The 17,195-nt window shown below is 37.9% G+C and overlaps 1 protein-coding gene across 1 annotated transcript; it reads right to left on the bottom strand.

Annotated features, from left to right (window-relative positions):
- Positions 1–251: 251 nt before the first annotated feature.
- LOC117405119 (uncharacterized) lies at positions 252–15,946 on the bottom strand. Its single transcript, XM_059030560.1, has 21 exons — positions 15,792–15,946; positions 14,642–14,871; positions 14,282–14,430; positions 14,036–14,161; positions 13,598–13,759; positions 13,154–13,313; positions 12,635–12,762; positions 12,030–12,186; positions 11,561–11,658; positions 11,260–11,352; positions 8,561–8,565; positions 6,235–6,429; positions 5,553–5,794; positions 4,854–5,002; positions 4,559–4,684; positions 3,758–3,919; positions 2,766–3,087; positions 2,478–2,608; positions 1,879–2,038; positions 1,408–1,511; positions 252–892 (listed from the first exon to the last, which is right to left on the bottom strand). The coding sequence occupies exons 1-21, from the start codon at positions 15,915–15,917 to the stop codon at positions 789–791; spliced, it is 3,129 nt and encodes a 1,042-aa protein (XP_058886543.1). The 5' UTR covers positions 15,918–15,946; the 3' UTR covers positions 252–788.
- Positions 15,947–17,195: the final 1,249 nt, after the last annotated feature.

The following is a 17,195-nucleotide window of genomic DNA, read 5'->3' as shown; positions in this document are numbered from 1 at the left end:
CTTCGCAATCATGGGTTAGAGGAAACAGCTCTACAAGCAAAGTATCATGGGATATGAAGTTTTTTTTGTAAATACATTTTTTTCTGTACACCTTCAGTGTAGTTCTGTCGTATTATTAATTTAAAAAAATACACAGGCCTTTAAACATGAAGAAAGTAAGATAAAAAGCTGAATCTGAATATACTGTAGAGTAGAGAGAGGGATTGGGCTAATGAGACATTGACCTTCTACAGGTCCACAGACACAACGTGTTTAAAATTTGAAGAAAACAGGATTACATTTATTAATGACTGACTATGTACATTACAGTGTTCTTTTTTTCTTTTAAGAACAAGACACCCATTTTTTGTATTTTTTTTTTTTTGTATTTTATTTTTATTGAATAAATAAAATATACATAAAAGTTTTGGATAGATTACATAATGTGTGCAGTATATATACTTTGTGCAATCCTATATTTATTGTTTGTGCTTGTATGCATAGGTATATTTATTTTGTTAAAATGTCTGTTTCACATGTGGCTATAACCAATTCCCAGAAAGATTAACACAATCATCCATTACATAAACAGAGCCTCACATATGCAAAATATAATCAAGCTTTTTTTTTGTAACAGAATAGGGGTTTAGCTGAAGCTGCTATGATGCATTAGATAAAAGGAATGATTTTCAAACAACAGAAAAAAAACACCAGTAGAACAGTCCACTAATGATGGCAAATATAGCTTGTTGTTGGCCTTGTAGCATTTAGACTTCAACACTGGCTGCAGCAGTGATGGCTTTAGGTACTTAGTAGCAATTCAGCCAGCCATAGTTTAACAAAACACGAACGATTCTTCTTCGCTTGTAGTCATATTCACTCTGTCTGGCGCCACTTGAGAAATACAGGTAACCTATATGAAGAAAGCAATATGAATTGAACAATTAAAAACATGTGAAAAGATGTACATACTGTATATACCGCATCCTAGTTTATTGTTTGATAGACTGCATGGCCGGGCAGAACATAACACAAACTACTTGAAGCTCTCCGTGAAAACAAAAAAACAAAGCCAATAAAAAGATGAAAAGTTCATTTCTGTACTGGTGATGTCTTACTTTATGAAGATGAAACACATTGCATCTGATACAATGCTCATGGTACCGCTTCTCAATCATATTAAGTGTGAGAGGGACAGTCTCAATAATACAGCGTGCCATCACCTCCACAACCTTACCTTACTGAGCAAGGGGGATTTTATTCATTAACACTGTTCTGTCTATTTACTGACAATTTAACTACTTCTGTTGTGAATCAGAATACAGAAAGTGTGATAAACTGACTCATTCACTCAGCTCTTTCCCATCGGTTTCACAGTCACAGTGACTATGCTTCAACGTGTCCTGTTTCTTTGTTCTTTGTACTAACCATAATTCTCAAATGCTGCATCCACCTTGGCACCAATTCCTGGGAAGTCCTGATATATTTTTTTGGGATATCCTGGGTCCATTGTACCTCTGGATTCATCGTAGCTGTAAAATATGTTATCAATTCAAATGAGGTGTTTAAAATGTTTAATAGAGGCTGTACTATCATACTGTGTTAAAACCACAGGAAGGAACACTTTTGCTTGTTACTCTTTGAACAATTAAAATGTAATAAACACATTATTTCACTGAGCATTTTCTGTTTGTTTATTATATATTCATAAAAATAAAAACAATTTATTATATATTCATAAAAATAAAAAACAATCTGAGAAAAAGGAGAAAAAGGGCGGCATTATTCTGTATGTATGTATGTATGTATGTATGTATGTATGTATGTATGTATGTATGTATGTATGTATTGCCTCACGAGAGCTGAGCGAGCAATACTAAGAAAGAAGCCCATACCTACCTCCAGTACTTGAGTCCGATGAAGAAGAGTGTTTTTTTAGTATGTTTTACATACACAGCAGCATCTATTTTTGTGACAGTCTGAGTAAAGCCAAACTGTGAAATTTGTTTGGGATAGCCAGGCATAGCCGTGTAACCTCTGGTACCCCAGTACTGGTTCCCTGCAGGAACAAAATGCACGGCATTATCAGTAAACATCATAAACCTACAAGCTGCACACTGTTAAGAACAAAATCCTTATTCTAAAGAACTACCCGTGACAGGACTGGACTGTGTCTCTGACAATAGCTGTATATATGTTAAAGAGTTGAGCTGTGCTACAAGCGAACATCGCTGGCCCTCACAATGCAGCTGAGCTGCTGTCTTTCTCTTAAACCAGAATGAATAAACGCCAGGAACAAAATGAAGTTCTGCTTTTCCTCCAGATTTCTGCAATTCCTCACGAACACCAGGTATAAAATAATAAATGCACTAGTCTTTTTTTGATAATGTATACAACATTGCTTATGTTCGGATTGTAGACACACATTATGGCTGGACTCATTATTATTATTATTATTATTATATATATATCTTTTTTTAAATTAATAAATAAAATACCTTTGATGATGAAAACCATATCCTTTTCTGGGACTTCATACGCAGCATCGACTGAACTTATCTGTGGCCACACAGTTTTTATTGCTGTTAACTGGATCTGATTGAAAAGACTGCTTTTCTTCCAAAAGTACCTAAAACAAAGAAAGTTCCATTCACATTTCTAATAGCATCAATCCACATAGTGTGCACTGGACAACAACGCAGAGGCTAACTAGTGCGGGCTCTGCAAAATCCTAATTGTCTTCTCAACAATAAAGAGGTTGTGTGCGTATTATTTACTGTATTTACCCATCTTTGAAGAAGTAGAGTTCTCTCCTCATGCTTGTGGCAGCATCGAACACCAGGTCGCGGCTGCATTGCTCTGGAATGGCTGGGGGGTTGGGGTTGGGGTTGGGTTTTGGGTTGGGTTTGGGTTTAGGGTTGGGGTTGGGTTTGGGGTTGGGGTTGGGGTTGGGTTTGGGTTTGGGTTTGGGTTTGGGTTTGGGGTTGGGTTTGGGTTTGGGTTTGGGGTTGGGGTTGGGGTTTGGTTTAGGGTTGGGTTTGGGTTTGGGTTTGGGTTTGGGTTTGGGGTTGGGGTTGGGGTTTGGTTTGGGGCTGGGGGTCCGGACACCTTGGTGGAAAAAAAATAGGAAATAATACAACATGTATTCTTTTACTTAATTAATTTTCAGTGGGATAACTGCAATGTAAAACAAACTTTTAACAATCATGAAAAAAGAAAGATGGCAAGTTGAAAATCACCAGTGTTCAGCAGTGGAGAGGGGGCATTTAGTGTACTTGCCTTTAAGACATATTTATTGGCAGATATTGTCAGTTTACCGCCTCTGTACACTAATATAAACGTCAGTATCCCGCTACCAATCCATTTTTACTACATTCAATGCGGAAATTAGTTGCCATTGAGTGGTACACAGTTGTAAAGGTGAGGGAAGGACAGCTTTTTTCTTTTTTTTATTTCCATTCAACACATTATTGAATAGATTTATTATATACCTGCTGATAAATACTTCTTAAAGGAAATTATGAGTGTGAGTTTCTGCACACCCCAACTAAATATTGTGGTTCCATTAAAAAAACAAACGTATTATTAAGTATAATATCCTGTTTTATCTTTTGAGAATAGCATTGGAAGATGCTGTGTGTAACCGTTGACTGCTGCACACAGTAGGAAAGAGAATGGTGTTGTGGCATGCACATTTCAAAGGAGCTCCTTCTTGTCAGTAAACTAGCTTCTGTGGTGATTGTGTTCAGGTAAATGTGTTATTAGTTAACAATATTACCATATAAGGCTTGGACACCCCTCCTGTCATCGTCTGGTAGGCGGTACCCTTTCGTGTCCACATAGTTGTATGTGGGATACATCAAAGCGGTCGGATCCCTTGAGTGGTCCAGCCCAAGTGCATGGCCAAATTCATGTGCTGCCACAAGCAGCAAGTTTACTCCTGAAAAGAAAGGGGATGTTCAGTAGGCATTCGTTTACCAGCTCGTGAGGGTCCCTGAATATCGATGGGGTTTAAACACACTCAGTGCATGTGGAACATCAGAAAAGTGGAATAATAATAACAGTGCCAAAAAGGAACGAAACAGCAGGAGCAAAAGTGCTGTCACTATATCTCTGCGATCAGCAACATCTTCATATGCTGAGTGTGTGGAGGAAGCACAGGGATAGCATTCTCCCTTAACCACGAGGTCTCTATTGCATATAAAATAAAATAGAAATGCATACAAAAACATACAACCACGATTAAAACAAGATGGCACAGATCACTGTGCAGTTTTACAAAATCCCAGGATGGCAATAACTTAAAAAAAAAAAAACAAGAGCATGTTTCAGTCAGGTACCAAAATAGAAAATACATTGCCATTTGGATATTATTCAAGGACTACGTGGCACAATAACCAAATGCTTTTTTACCTGTTTCTGTGCACACTTTCCAAAGTGATCTGTGAAATGAAGCATGAACAATGTGGATATCTTTTCTAAATGCTATTATTATTTCATCCTCTTGTATTGTCCCTTCAGTACAATCTTGGAGCCAGTATCAGTTTTGTCGATCGTGTCGACCACGTAAAGCACTTACCTCTTGCGCTCAAGGTCCAGGTTTCATCTTCATCGAAGTGAGTGTCCCCTCCTTCGTCGGGCCCTGGTGAGCTGGCATGCGCCAGAACCCCATGTGGACCATCAAAGGGATGGAAGTCACCGTGGGCTACGAAAGAGATGGGAAGAACCGGTTACATACAGATGCAGTGAAGTGAATCATTGGTACAGGAGAACCAGGATTTGAAATATGAAGACAAGGTGGGTGTTCTTCAAAACTTCTGTGTATGGAAATAAATAAGATGTGCCAATTAAAGCAAATCTGTGGTAATACACACCCCCTCCCTTGAAGAGGATCATGATGTCTGCTGTGCCACTGTAGATCTGAGTGAATGCCAGCGGGATCACATCGCTGTACAGTTTAAAAGCCTGGGCAATGGCAGCATCCACCTCGCTTCGCTTCAGATCTGAAGTGTACTGTGTGATTCTGCAAAGGGAATGGCAAAAGAAGGTGTTAAAGAAGCAGACCTTTAGAGATGTTTATCAAGATGCACAGAAACGTTTCAGTTTATATACTATGCTGGTTTCCCAAGCTTCAGAATATATAGTAACAACGTTCATGTTTTAGCTTGTGGGCTCATGTTAATATACTGAGCACTCATTTCAGCCTGTACCAATGAGGCACTTACATTATACAAAATACACACCTAGAATGTTAGGATTGAGGCATAATTTATATATATAGGAACATAATTTAATTTAACGTCATGTAATCAAATAAACAACAAAATGATGTCATGAAAGTCTACCGGAAGCCATAATAGTAGTACAGTAATTCATGTTAGATTTCAAAATGTCACATTTTACAATTTGTGTCAGTTTTTTTCAAGTATATGGAAAAGGAGTATGTAATTCAATATGTTAGCATAACATTATTCAGCAGGTCTCATTCGACTTTATGGGGAAGCAAAACTTTTGCCCATAGCTGTACATATATAGTGTACACACAGTATCCAATTAAAAATGTGTACTGTTACCTGTATGTGACAGTTTTCTGTTCCCATTTCGGTCTTCCATGAAAGTGCCCATATCGACTAATATCAGAAACCCCACACCTGGGTTTCTTCATCACCTCCAGAGTCTTGCTGTCCAGTTTTCCAGTGACCTTCAACCCAAAGAAGTCCTGCATCTCCTCCAGGCTGGTCTTGAAAGAGCTCTTAGCTGCTTTTGCAACTGGGGAAGTCTCTGCTGCACCATCAAAGAAATGAGCAAGAAAATCCTGCAGACACAGAAGGCAGAACGGAACAACTCATTCACTTGCAAATCTTTCACAGCAACACTCAACCAAAAAAAAAGCATTTGCAAAACAAATTAGAATTGGGTGTGTTGCTAGAAATAAAATGTCATTTTCCTTCGATGCAACTGGCTGCTGATCAAATTTAACAAGAAATATATCATCTTGCTACCCTGTCTACATTATAATGTATATTGGTTTGTGTTGGTTACTACTGTTTGCTAAAATGTAAGAGTGGTTCTCTTTGAGTCATGGTTATCAATAGTTTAAAGAGGAATACAATCCAAGAAAAAGAAATCTTTTAGTGAGCATTTAGTGATTTATTAATTACTTGGTTCTATATACAGTACTATAAAAAAATGTTGTAGTCTTCAGACAGGACTGCATTCAAAAAAATAACATCTGGAAGCTTGGTTGACCATTACCTTTGCTTGCTTGTAAACTTCATCTGTGAAAAATGTATCGGCTTCATCAGTAAAGTGCTCTTTGTCATCAAAATCTCCCAGCAAGTCACCCTGAGGGGCAGCAAAAACTAGAGCTATGCTCAGCAGAACAAGCTGTGCTGAAAAGGAGAAGCGAGCCATCGATTGCTTCTTCTGCAGAGAAGAGAGATCATTCCTCTTTCAACCTGCTCAGCTTTATATTGGGCTTTGCAGGTGTGCCTACATTTCATGATAATGCATGAGCTAAACACCCCAAAAAGCATGGGCTTTGTATGCATCATTTCCTGGAAGCGATGCCCAGGATAATACATTCCTTTAAATGTGTCACAGCTTGTCTGGACTTAAAGTAAAGTGAACATTCGTAATAGAAAAGCAGGGGAGGGTCCTTCATGCATACCTGCTCTGGGCCATATAAGTTCAAAGAGGGGGTGAGGTTGTTTACAAGTAAATGATGCCAGTCTTAAAGAAGAGTTTTCTTTATTTCTGTATAGTGTCTGTTTGTTATAAAATGTAATTGGGGCTTTTATAAACATAACCATAGATGAACCTGTGCATTCTGGTACAACAGAACACTAATTTATATACTTTCTATAGCGCCTTTCATCACAAGGATCTCAAAGCGCTTCAAACACACCAAAAAAATGAAATTAAACCACTGAATTAAAAACAATGCAGAATTTTTTAAAAAATGTGGTTTTAATTGTAAAATCAGAAAAACTAAGATAAAATGCTAGTTTGTGAAACTAGAACAACTAAAAACAGTCTATTAAAAAAAAACATTGATACAATTAATAAAATACTGTAGGTCACATTGTCTGTTGGCAATAACTTTTCCTCTATAGCAGGGGTGTTCCAAAGCTGGGTGTTCCAAAGCTGGGTGTTCCACTCCTGGTCTTTGTTCCAACCCTGTTCTGAATCATTTAATAGAACCCATTAACCCTCCATCCAGACCCTGTAGCAGTTATTATATCATTTTACTTGTTAAACCTGGAGTGGAATGTCTCTCCAGGACCGGGATTGGAACCCCCTGCCTATAGCATTGTATTTGAGGCGCATATTCCAAATGAAAGTATAACAAAGTAAAGAATTAAAGGAGTCCATTATAAAACTGCTTGTGCTAATAAAAGGTAAAACCTTGGTTGGCACTTCTTTAATGAGTTTTGTGTTTATTAACTGTTAACAACAATCTTAATGGCATCTTAACATGAGTTCATTTTCTGAACACAGTAACCTATTTTATATAAAAACCATTTCAAATTAAATTAACTTGTACAGTATGTTCAGAGTCATTTACCTGAAAATGACTAACACGCCACCACATATTAGTTACCATTTACATTAGGTGATAAACATACGTTAGTAAGCTACAATAGTTATTAACTCTTAATAAACCAAAACGTTTTTACAATATCTATCGTCCTTTAAAAACATGTGCAATGGAAAGCACCCTGATAGATCAGTGAGGTAATTTAACAAGCAAACAGAAGGATTCAATCAAGCTGGGCTTGCTGCTACATGCTCCTCAATTATTGCTGCGTTTTTGACATTTTCCTCAGACTGAGTAAAAACAAGATTCTATCGGCTTCTTTCAGCGGCTGTTTTTCAGTGGCCTCACATTAAATCCTTTCCCAGATCCAACCTGGACAAAAAACTCAAACTAAAAACTGTAGGTGTGGGGATGAGCACCTCTTTTAGAAAAGCAAGACAACAGCCAAAAAAAAAAAGAAACAAGGAACACGTGTTTTAATGAAGACTTTTAAATGAAAATAGCTATTAAAGCAAAGGAAATTGAATTCCTAATTTACATTGTGTAATATAATTACTATATCGTCATGGGGTTGTTTCCATGTATGGTGTATACAGTATTACATCTAGTAAGAAAAGCAATAATCAAGAGCCTGGCAAAAATAAAAAGTTATGTCAAGTCTGGGGCACCACTTTTTTCTCCCTGAAAGAAAAAAAATATATAATAATATAAAATACGCATGTGGTTCTGAATAATGCATGTATGAATAAATACATCAATGGATGATACAACACTCAACATCATATTTAAGTTAATACACTGTGTAATGGGTTCCCTCAAGCACTTACTCAACTGATATCAATATAAGTACTTATTAAGAGGCCCCTGTCAGCCCCTGCTTCTACACTGAATTCAATTGGCTGAGATGCCAACTCATTTTAGCTTTTAATATTCAATTACCATGAACTTCAAGGAGTTCTGTAGTTATTGAACATTATTCAATAACCAAGGAGCCCCCGAATGTTCATGACGTTCATAAAAAGAAGATAACAAGATATTTACACAACCTGAAAAGGACACAGAGGAGCACAAATATTAGGCAACAGCAAAGACAGTGCCGTAGGATCCAGCAGCTGGCCTCCGGTAAGACAGACTGAAGCATTTAAACACATTGCACTTTACCAGTATGGAACAGGAGTTTTTCTCCATCTCGACAGAAAAAGAGGAAAAAGCCACCTCTTCCAGTAAATCAGCCACTTCCGGTACCCCACACCTTGGTTTCTTGGTTTCTTCAGCCATGATGTCAGAATCCAGTTTGCCAGGCACTTGAAGGCCAAAGAACCGTTGCATTTCTCTGATTTTCTGTCCCATAGAGCTTCTCTGTCCAGGGCTCACGGACGTGAGGTTAAAGAACCTCACCGGGTATTATTTACAGGAGGAACATTATTAATATGCACTAGGATCATAATAAAAACAGGATTGCACCTTTTTTTAAAATCATTGCATATTGCTTTTTTTATTTACTATGGATTAACAGTGCTGTGATTAGGCCTAAAGCCAGTCTGGAAGAGCTCATTAGTGGTAAGATGGTCTTGTAGTTGTTTGGCCACAATACGTTCTAATGTTTTAGATAAAAAAGAAAGATTTGAAATGGGATGGTAGCTATTAAGACAGGAGGCATCAAGGGAAGGCTTTTTTAGGACAGGAGTAACTATTGCAGTCTTGAAAACAGAAGAAACATGACCATGAGATAAAGAAAGATTAATAATATATGTTAAGGCTGGAGTAAGATCCTTCCCATAGCGCTGAATCAGTTTTGAAGGCCATGGGCCAAGGGAACAGGTTCTGGGCTTAGATTTAGTAATCAAGTCACAAATCTCATCTGGCTCAGTAGAGGAGAAATGGATAAGCTTTGGTGTATTGGGCAACACTGAGGAGGGAGGACAAGTGTAAGTTCCAGAATTAGAAAAGGAACATATAATCGAGTCAACCTTTTCCTTAAAGGAGGAAGCAAAGTCGGTAGCACTGAAAGAAGATGGTGTATTTGGGGCAGTATTTGAACCCAGGAGGACATTAAAGGTTTTAAATAGTGTTCTCGGATTGCTACGCCCATCCCTGATAATCATAGAGTAGTAAAGTGACCGCGTCTCAGAAAAGGCAAGAACATAGTTGAGAGTGTCTTCTTTCCAGATTGCTTTATGGACCAAAATACAGCAATGTCATTGACGTGGAGGTCAAAAACTTGAAGACCAGAGGTTAGTACAAGATCTAAAACATGGCCACGGTTATGAGTTGGGGATCAAACATGTTGATAAAGTCCAAAACAATCAATGACGCTGAGAAAGAAGCAACAGGTGGATAAGTGGGGGAGTCCATGTGAAGATTGAAGTCACTCATGATGATGAGTCTAGTGGTAAGCAAATAAAGTACAGTTAAAAAAAATGTGAGAATTCAGGATAAAAAGTAGAATTAGCTTTAGGTGGACGATAAAGTACCACAAGATTAAAACACAATGGAAATGCAAATTTTACTGCAAGATATTCAAAAGAAAAATAGTTGTCAAAAGATAGAGCAGTAGCAGTGTAGGAGGATTTAAAAATGACAGCAGATCCACCACTCCTTCCTGAATTACGAGGTTTGTCGAGAAAAGAGTAGTTAGGAGGTGTAGCCAGATGCAGGGAGGAGAGATCTCCAGAAGAGTGCCAAGTTTCAGTGAAAGCAACAAAGTCAAACCCTTTCCAAGATATATTGGTTAAGATAGCCAAGATAGTAAGATAGCCTTGTTATTTAGGGAACGAGCATTTAAAAGATCAATTTTGAACCCACTAGATTGTGCAGTGGTGTTGCTAGCAGCAAGAGACTTCGACACAGGTCTAAGAACTCGAGATGGGCAGAATCTATTTCTCCCCCTTCCCTGAGGTGTTGAAATAGATTGATTGGAGCAAGGGATCCATGCATTAGGTACAGAACTGGGGATCAACGTAGTGGAAAAGAATCTGAAAAAACACATAGCTAACTATTAGTCTGTAATAGCTGTGGAATACACAAAGTGTAATAAATAAAGTTAAATGATGTGTGATATAAAAAACTAATTTCACAAAAGACCATTTACATTGCTTTGTTAATAATAATTTTATTTGTAAAAAAAAAGAATGAATGAATGAATGAAGGAAGGAAGGATAATAATACCCTTAAAACAGTTTATCACAGTATTTTTGCACAGTATGTTTATGTTTGCTGCTTTCCCAGGGTTATACTATGAATTTACTACAGTTTACCCTGGTTTGCCATGTTTCTTTATTAATGTTTTACCCTACTTTGCTATTCTTTACAATGCTTACCTATGCTTTAGCATGCTTTCACTATGCTTTAGTACACTTTGCTATGCTTTTACAATGGAAACTTTTAAACTATTCCTAAACCCCAATATACATTTATTTGTGTGTGGAATTCAGCTTATATTCAGTTTACATCTTTGAACATCTTGTAACATCTCTATGGAATTTTGGGCACTAAACACATATTATCTAACTATCTCTCTATCTAGCTATCTCTCTCTCTCTCTCTCTCTCTCTCTCTCTCTCTATCTATCTATCTATCTATCTATCTATCTATGTATTTAATTGGATATAATTAAACTTAGTCCTCTCTGTGCAGTACTCTCAACATTTAATATATTCCATACATTAACAAAAAGCATTATTGGGTGGTTGGTTTTACTGAGACTCAAAGTTGACTCTCTTCTGTTATAGCTTAGCAGCCGAGCAATGCTGAGTTCCTCTGTGTGCTGATGACTCTTTTGCTCTTGAGGTCATACTGGTAGAGGAAGGGGCCACTGGAGAAATAGTAGTTACCTGGAACAAGATGAGACAATATTACAATCCTGCCTCAAGGTGGCACTACCACCTCATTAATGTGATGTGCCTGGATGAGGCACAAAGGAATATCCACAAGAAACTGTTTCTTAATGGTTAGGGTTAGGGTTAGGTTAAGGTAAGGGTTAGGGTTAGGGTTAGGATTAGAGCAGTATACACACTTATTGAGATATAAAAATAAACTTACCAGACATTACAAAGGCAGCATCCACTCTTGACCCAATTCCTGGAAAGCGACTTGAAATTGTACTCTGGTTCTCCATTCTTCTTGTTCTTTCATTCAAACTATACAAACAGAAAGAGAGTCTCTCGTCTACAATATCCATTGGATTTCAATATCTACCCTTATTTTACACACTAATTAGAGGCCACTGGCCAAATGTAATGGGGTGTGGATGGCCACAGACATATAAATGCATTGCATTAATTTTATCTGGTGACTGGTGACCCATGTACTAGAAAAGAGTCCACTGCTTTGTCATGCACTGAATAGAAAGTGTGTTATTAATCCAAGTTGAAATAATATGAAAGTATTGTGCAACCGGGCAAGATGTAAAAAATCAAACTGGTGAAGATCAATACAGTAATTAGTACAGTACAGTAATGGCTTATGCATTATACGGATCATGAGACCAGTCGTCTTCACTAGATATTACCTGTAGTGGTATTCCCCAACAAAAAACAGGGTTTGTCCCATCTCCTTGATGTGCACCGCTGCATCAATCTTTGTGACCGTGCGTGGAAATCCCAGGAAACCAATGCCATGATGGAAAACATCAAACCCATTCTCAAAGACCAACCAGAATTGAGATCCTATGTAGTTAACAAAAACGGTTTAGCACTTTAAAATGGTATTGTTTTCTATTATTCTTTTTGTTATTTCGATATCTCTCTTGTACATCATTTAATAAAATTGAAATAGCGAAGGGTGCTGCACAGTATAATACAAGTCCAACTTTCTGTTACATAAGAACCTCGAAGGTGGAACAACCAAGGCATTCAAATACACGTCTTTCTCATTTCCACTATAACATTCATAGGGGCTTTATTGTTTGCTGTTCATTTTGTATTGTTTTATTTATCACTTTGACACCCATGTGAAGCCCATAATTGATGTAGCCTTCTTCCTCTGATACTTCCTGCGTTACAGGTTAAATTGGCCCCCTTGGCTCTGCCGGACCCTCATAGGCAGCAGGGAATGTTGCTCCATGGGAGTTGTAAACCTGTAACGCATGAAGTGAATAGAAGATCTTGAACTCACCTTTAAATGCCAGAAGAATATTTCCCCCAGATAATTCATAAGCAGCATCGATGTTTGAAGGAAGTTGCGGCCAGTTGGCCTTGATTGACTCTTTAGTCACATCATTGCTGCTTTTTCTCCAGAAGTCACTAAAAAGTTTGAACAACTGGTTTATATATAGTATTGATATATACTGTGTGTGTGTGTGTGTATATATACTGTATATATATATATATATACCTTTTCATTTTCTTCATTTTTGTACACTGCAGTTCTCTCTCTCTCTCTCTCTCTCTCTCTCTCTCTCTCTCTCTCTCTCTCTCTCTATATATATATATATATATATATATATATATGTATATTATGTATGTATATATGTATATTAAAATGTATAAAAATGTATATTAATTACACACAAACTTACATTACCAAACATTGATGACTAATATGATCAGGGCCTTTCTTGAAACGTTCATATTGCTTGACAACTAACAATACATGTAAATGCAGTAACAGGGCTGAGTGCAATCAAGCATTTACCTGCCCTTGAAGATAAGCAGATCCCCGTTCAGTGAAGCAACAGCATCCAGAGTCAGGTTGGGATCGCAGTGGTTCGGCTGAGAGGGTGTGGACTGAGGGTTAGGCACGGTCGTCTGAGGGGGCTTGGTTGTAGGTTGGGATGGAATAACTGTAGGTTTCCCTGGGAATTCAAGCATCAAGGATCCATCATTGACTTCTACTGAAGCTTGCTAATTTCATGGTACCATGTACCATGTGGGATCATTGGTACTACTCCTACTGTGACAACATAGAAAGAGCACTGGACTGGTATTCTGTGAACTTAACTTCAAGGGTTTCCCACCATCACTGTATGCAACTTTGTTTACCAGTGTAATATATGGCAAATATATGGGTGAGCGTCAACTGGAATTTAAAGTTATTAATTTGTCTTTAGAATTAAAAAGAAATGTCACGTATACGTACCATATAAAGCTTGGATTCCATTTACATCATCAGTTGGAAGTTTATATCCTTCTGTGGGAACATAGCTATAGGTGGGGAACATCAAAGCCAATGGATTGTTGGAGTGATCTAGTCCCAGAGTGTGTCCAAATTCATGGGCAGCAACAAGGAACAAGTTGAAACCTAAACCAGAACAGGGTTTAAAATGATTCAGTAATTACAGTCGAGTTTATAATGCAGTGCTGTATAAACCAGAGCACCCCTGTTGTGTGCAATAAGCCAGAGGAACAAACAGCCTCAATGCGAGCCAGTCGGCCTCTCAGAGAATGAGAGAAGAGTTTATTCCCCTCCTCATCTAATCATCGGCCTCGCAGTTTGAGACTCAGGGACCTTGTTCATTAAGCGATTTAAAGTCTGTTTTCAGCCAGTAAAGAACATAGCAAAGACAAATCGTGTTACTTCTCGAAGTCGTTGTCCACGTTTCATCTTCGTCAAAGTGAGCATCTCCACCAATGTCACTCCCAGGTCCGAAGGCGTGAGCCAATGTTCCAGATGGGCCGTCAAAGGGATAAAGGTCTCCGTGACCTGAAAGAATGAACAAAAAACTGTTTATCCCATGAAAACCAAGGTGCTTCATATACATACAGTACGTGTGCCATCAGTACTGCTCCAGTGTTTGCAATGGAATTCTACAATGGAACTTACTTTTAGCCCCAAAAGAGATCATGATGTCAGCCGTTCCGCTGCTGATTTTGGTGAAGGTGAGAGGAGAGACGTCACTCCAGACTTTGAAAGCCTTTGCAATGGTTTGATCCACATCTGCTACCGTCAGATCAGGAGTGTAGTTTACAATTCTATCAGCAAAGGAGCAATTATTAAAACAGAAAAGAAACATTGTATTAACAGTTACATTTCTTATACAGAGATTACAAATACATTTAACTGTTTCTCAATTAAAAATACATTTAACTGTTTCTCAATTAAAAATACATTTAACTGTTTGGGGAATGTCACCGTTTGTGGATATGAGTGACTGACTGATTGCAATATTAAAAGAAAACAAACCTGTATGTTATTTTATTAGTTGACCATTTAGAATTTGATGAAAGAAAACTGTATTCTGCAACATCTGGAACCCCACATCTGGGCTTCTTCATGATGTCCACGGTGTCCCTGTCCAGCGTCCCGGTGACATTGAGCTTGAAGAACCTCTGCATGCGTTTCAGGGTCTCTGTGACTGGGCCCCGGCTTCGGCTTTTGACAGTGCTTACGGTATAGAAACGGTTTAGGTATGCCTGAGGATTATTAAAAACCGTATATATCGTTAACATGTTTCAAAACTTTAAAATGTTATGTATTCAATCTGTTTTTAATGTTTAGCAAAATAGAAAGGTATGAATAATGCATCCTCTGAGATTATACCCTGGATGGATCTGGCCGTATAGGCATCATTTCAGTCATTAAGCCACTGGGTTTCCTCCTTGCTTTAGTTGTCTTTGATATTACCCTGAATGCTAATTGTTAAATTAACTCAAATGTATGAGCTTAATTAGTAGCAGTGAATAAACGGTGAAGGTAAAGCTGTGTCTTAATGCTTTACGGAGTAATTAAACTCTCAGGGTCCCCTTTCTTTTAATTAACAAACAGTCAATACATATTGACTGTCAATCATTATTCACGTGAGCAGTGGGTATGTTGTCTCCTGCAAAGCGACAAGCACTCAATCAAGAGTTATAAGAAACTTAGTCAAGCAGACAGACGTCTGCGCTTGTGCTTTCTCTTGATTGTAAAACCCTGAACTTTATGCTCCTTTCTTGCCATCTCTGTTTTCCCCAGTTTGAAACCACACAGCGTATTACATTACCTTACTCTTCATGCTATACAGTAGATTATTAAAATGTTCAGTATAAAAATCCTTTGCTCATAGTTTTATATATAAACATGAATTCCTACAGAAACACTTAATCATGCGATGTCATGTTAAGATAGGTTTGCTATATGAATCCTAAAGTCCACCATTGTACATGATACAGTATGATCCTCAGATATTTCATGTGTATAAAAAAAACCTTATTGAAAATATAATAATACACCACATCCTTGCAGTTGTAGCACAGTGAGCTTCATTGGTACTGGACTTACATTGCACTGCTGCATTTGCTACCTATTAATCAAGTGTAACCCATTGTATTAATAAAGAAAGACCAAGACAAACCTCTGCAAACTGGAAATCACCCTCATTGTTTGCACTTTTGAGAGTGACTGGCACAGCCACGGACAGCGCTATGCATGCTAAAGCGATCAGCACCAAAACCTCCAAACAATTCATCTTCATCTTCATCTCCTTCTGAGTCTGCAGCTTCCTCGCAGGTCTTCTACTGGCTCTGTGGATTCCTCTCCAGTTTTTATAGAGCCGGGCCTGCTTGTTTCACAACACTTGTTGATAAGGTGTGCAACCCAAACAAGGAGGTGAGTCACTGGGAGAAATGTGCTTCCAAATCTCAAACCAAGACAACTCGAGGAACTGTTATAGGATTAGCATGTGAATTATTAATCACGCTTTTGAACGCAGAAGTCAGGGCATGTTGATGTATATAAGAAGAGTACTTTATGAGGCAGATAAATGTACATGTACTAGATAGAAGGTTGGAAGGACTAAAAGGATAGGTTGTTCATGTATAGAAATACAGTAAGTATCAGTCTCAGTGATATCTAAAATGATTTAGGCTTTCAGGAAAATTATTTGATGTTCTGCCTATATGTATACATTCAGGACCCCCTTGAAATGAGTATATCTCAATGGTTCTATCCTGGTTAAATAAACACGCTCGAGCTTTGAAATGTACACAAGGCAGATCCACTGGAAAAAAACATTTTCACAGGTTATTCAGTCATTTGTAGGGGTTCTTAATGTAAAATAATAATTTAAAAACATGATCATGGGAGGAATCAGATTTTGGAGACCCTTCTGAAGAGATAAACCCAGAGCATGCAAGACCACAGGCGCATCCACCTGGATAGAAAGCACCTGACCTTCTAGCATCATGGAGGGTTATTGGTTGGTCATCAACATCCTCAAGAACCAAGGGTGCGATTTGGTGGACTTGCAAACCCAGGCTGTGATTCAGTTTAGACTCATGCATCCCTTAAGGTAATGTTTAAATATCATGGGATATTGAATTATAGTTTTGGTTGCTTATAATTAAAAAAAAAAAAAAAAGAAAAAAGGTATCCTTGTATTTTTTACTTGGATACACTTATGTTGTTTCATATATTTCTGTGCAGTTTTCCATGTTGAATTTACCCAGTAATATTGGAGTTCCCCATGCTTTTCCCAAGCGGATGCTTAGAAATGTACCATGTTTTACTAATGCTTTGTGATTCATTATGATTACCTGTGCTTTACCATGCTTTCACTGTGCATCAGAACACTTTGATATATATGTTTTTATCATTCATGCTACACTGCATTCAACTTAAAAGGGTAGCTATTTTTAAGGATGCCTTGTTTATGCACAGGCAATAGTATTGTATTGGGGATGTAGGCAAAAGAGCTTCATTTCATTCTAACATTTCAGTTTCCAGTCCCATCAATCACTGAAACCACTGCCTGCAATCT

Source organism: Acipenser ruthenus, chromosome 9 (assembly GCF_902713425.1).
Source record: "Acipenser ruthenus chromosome 9, fAciRut3.2 maternal haplotype, whole genome shotgun sequence".
Taxonomy (NCBI): domain Eukaryota; kingdom Metazoa; phylum Chordata; class Actinopteri; order Acipenseriformes; family Acipenseridae; genus Acipenser; species Acipenser ruthenus.
The sequence above is the reverse complement of the archived record's forward strand: the minus strand, read 5'-3'. Positions and strand labels throughout refer to the sequence as shown.

What these genes read in the sequence shown, in the direction of transcription:
- LOC117405119 (XM_059030560.1), bottom strand. Translation starts at nt 15,917, where the DNA reads ATGAAGATGAAGATGAATTGTTTGGAGGTTTTGGTGCTGATCGCTTTA. An exon ending in GTGATTTCCAGTTTGCAGAG is followed by an intron (nt 14,872 to 15,791) that starts GTTTGTCTTGGT and finishes AATAATCCTCAG; the next exon opens with GCATACCTAAACCGTTTCTA. An exon ending in GATCCTCTTCAAGGGAGGGG is followed by an intron (nt 4,685 to 4,853) that starts GTGTGTATTACC and finishes TCTCTTTCGTAG; the next exon opens with CCCACGGTGACTTCCATCCC.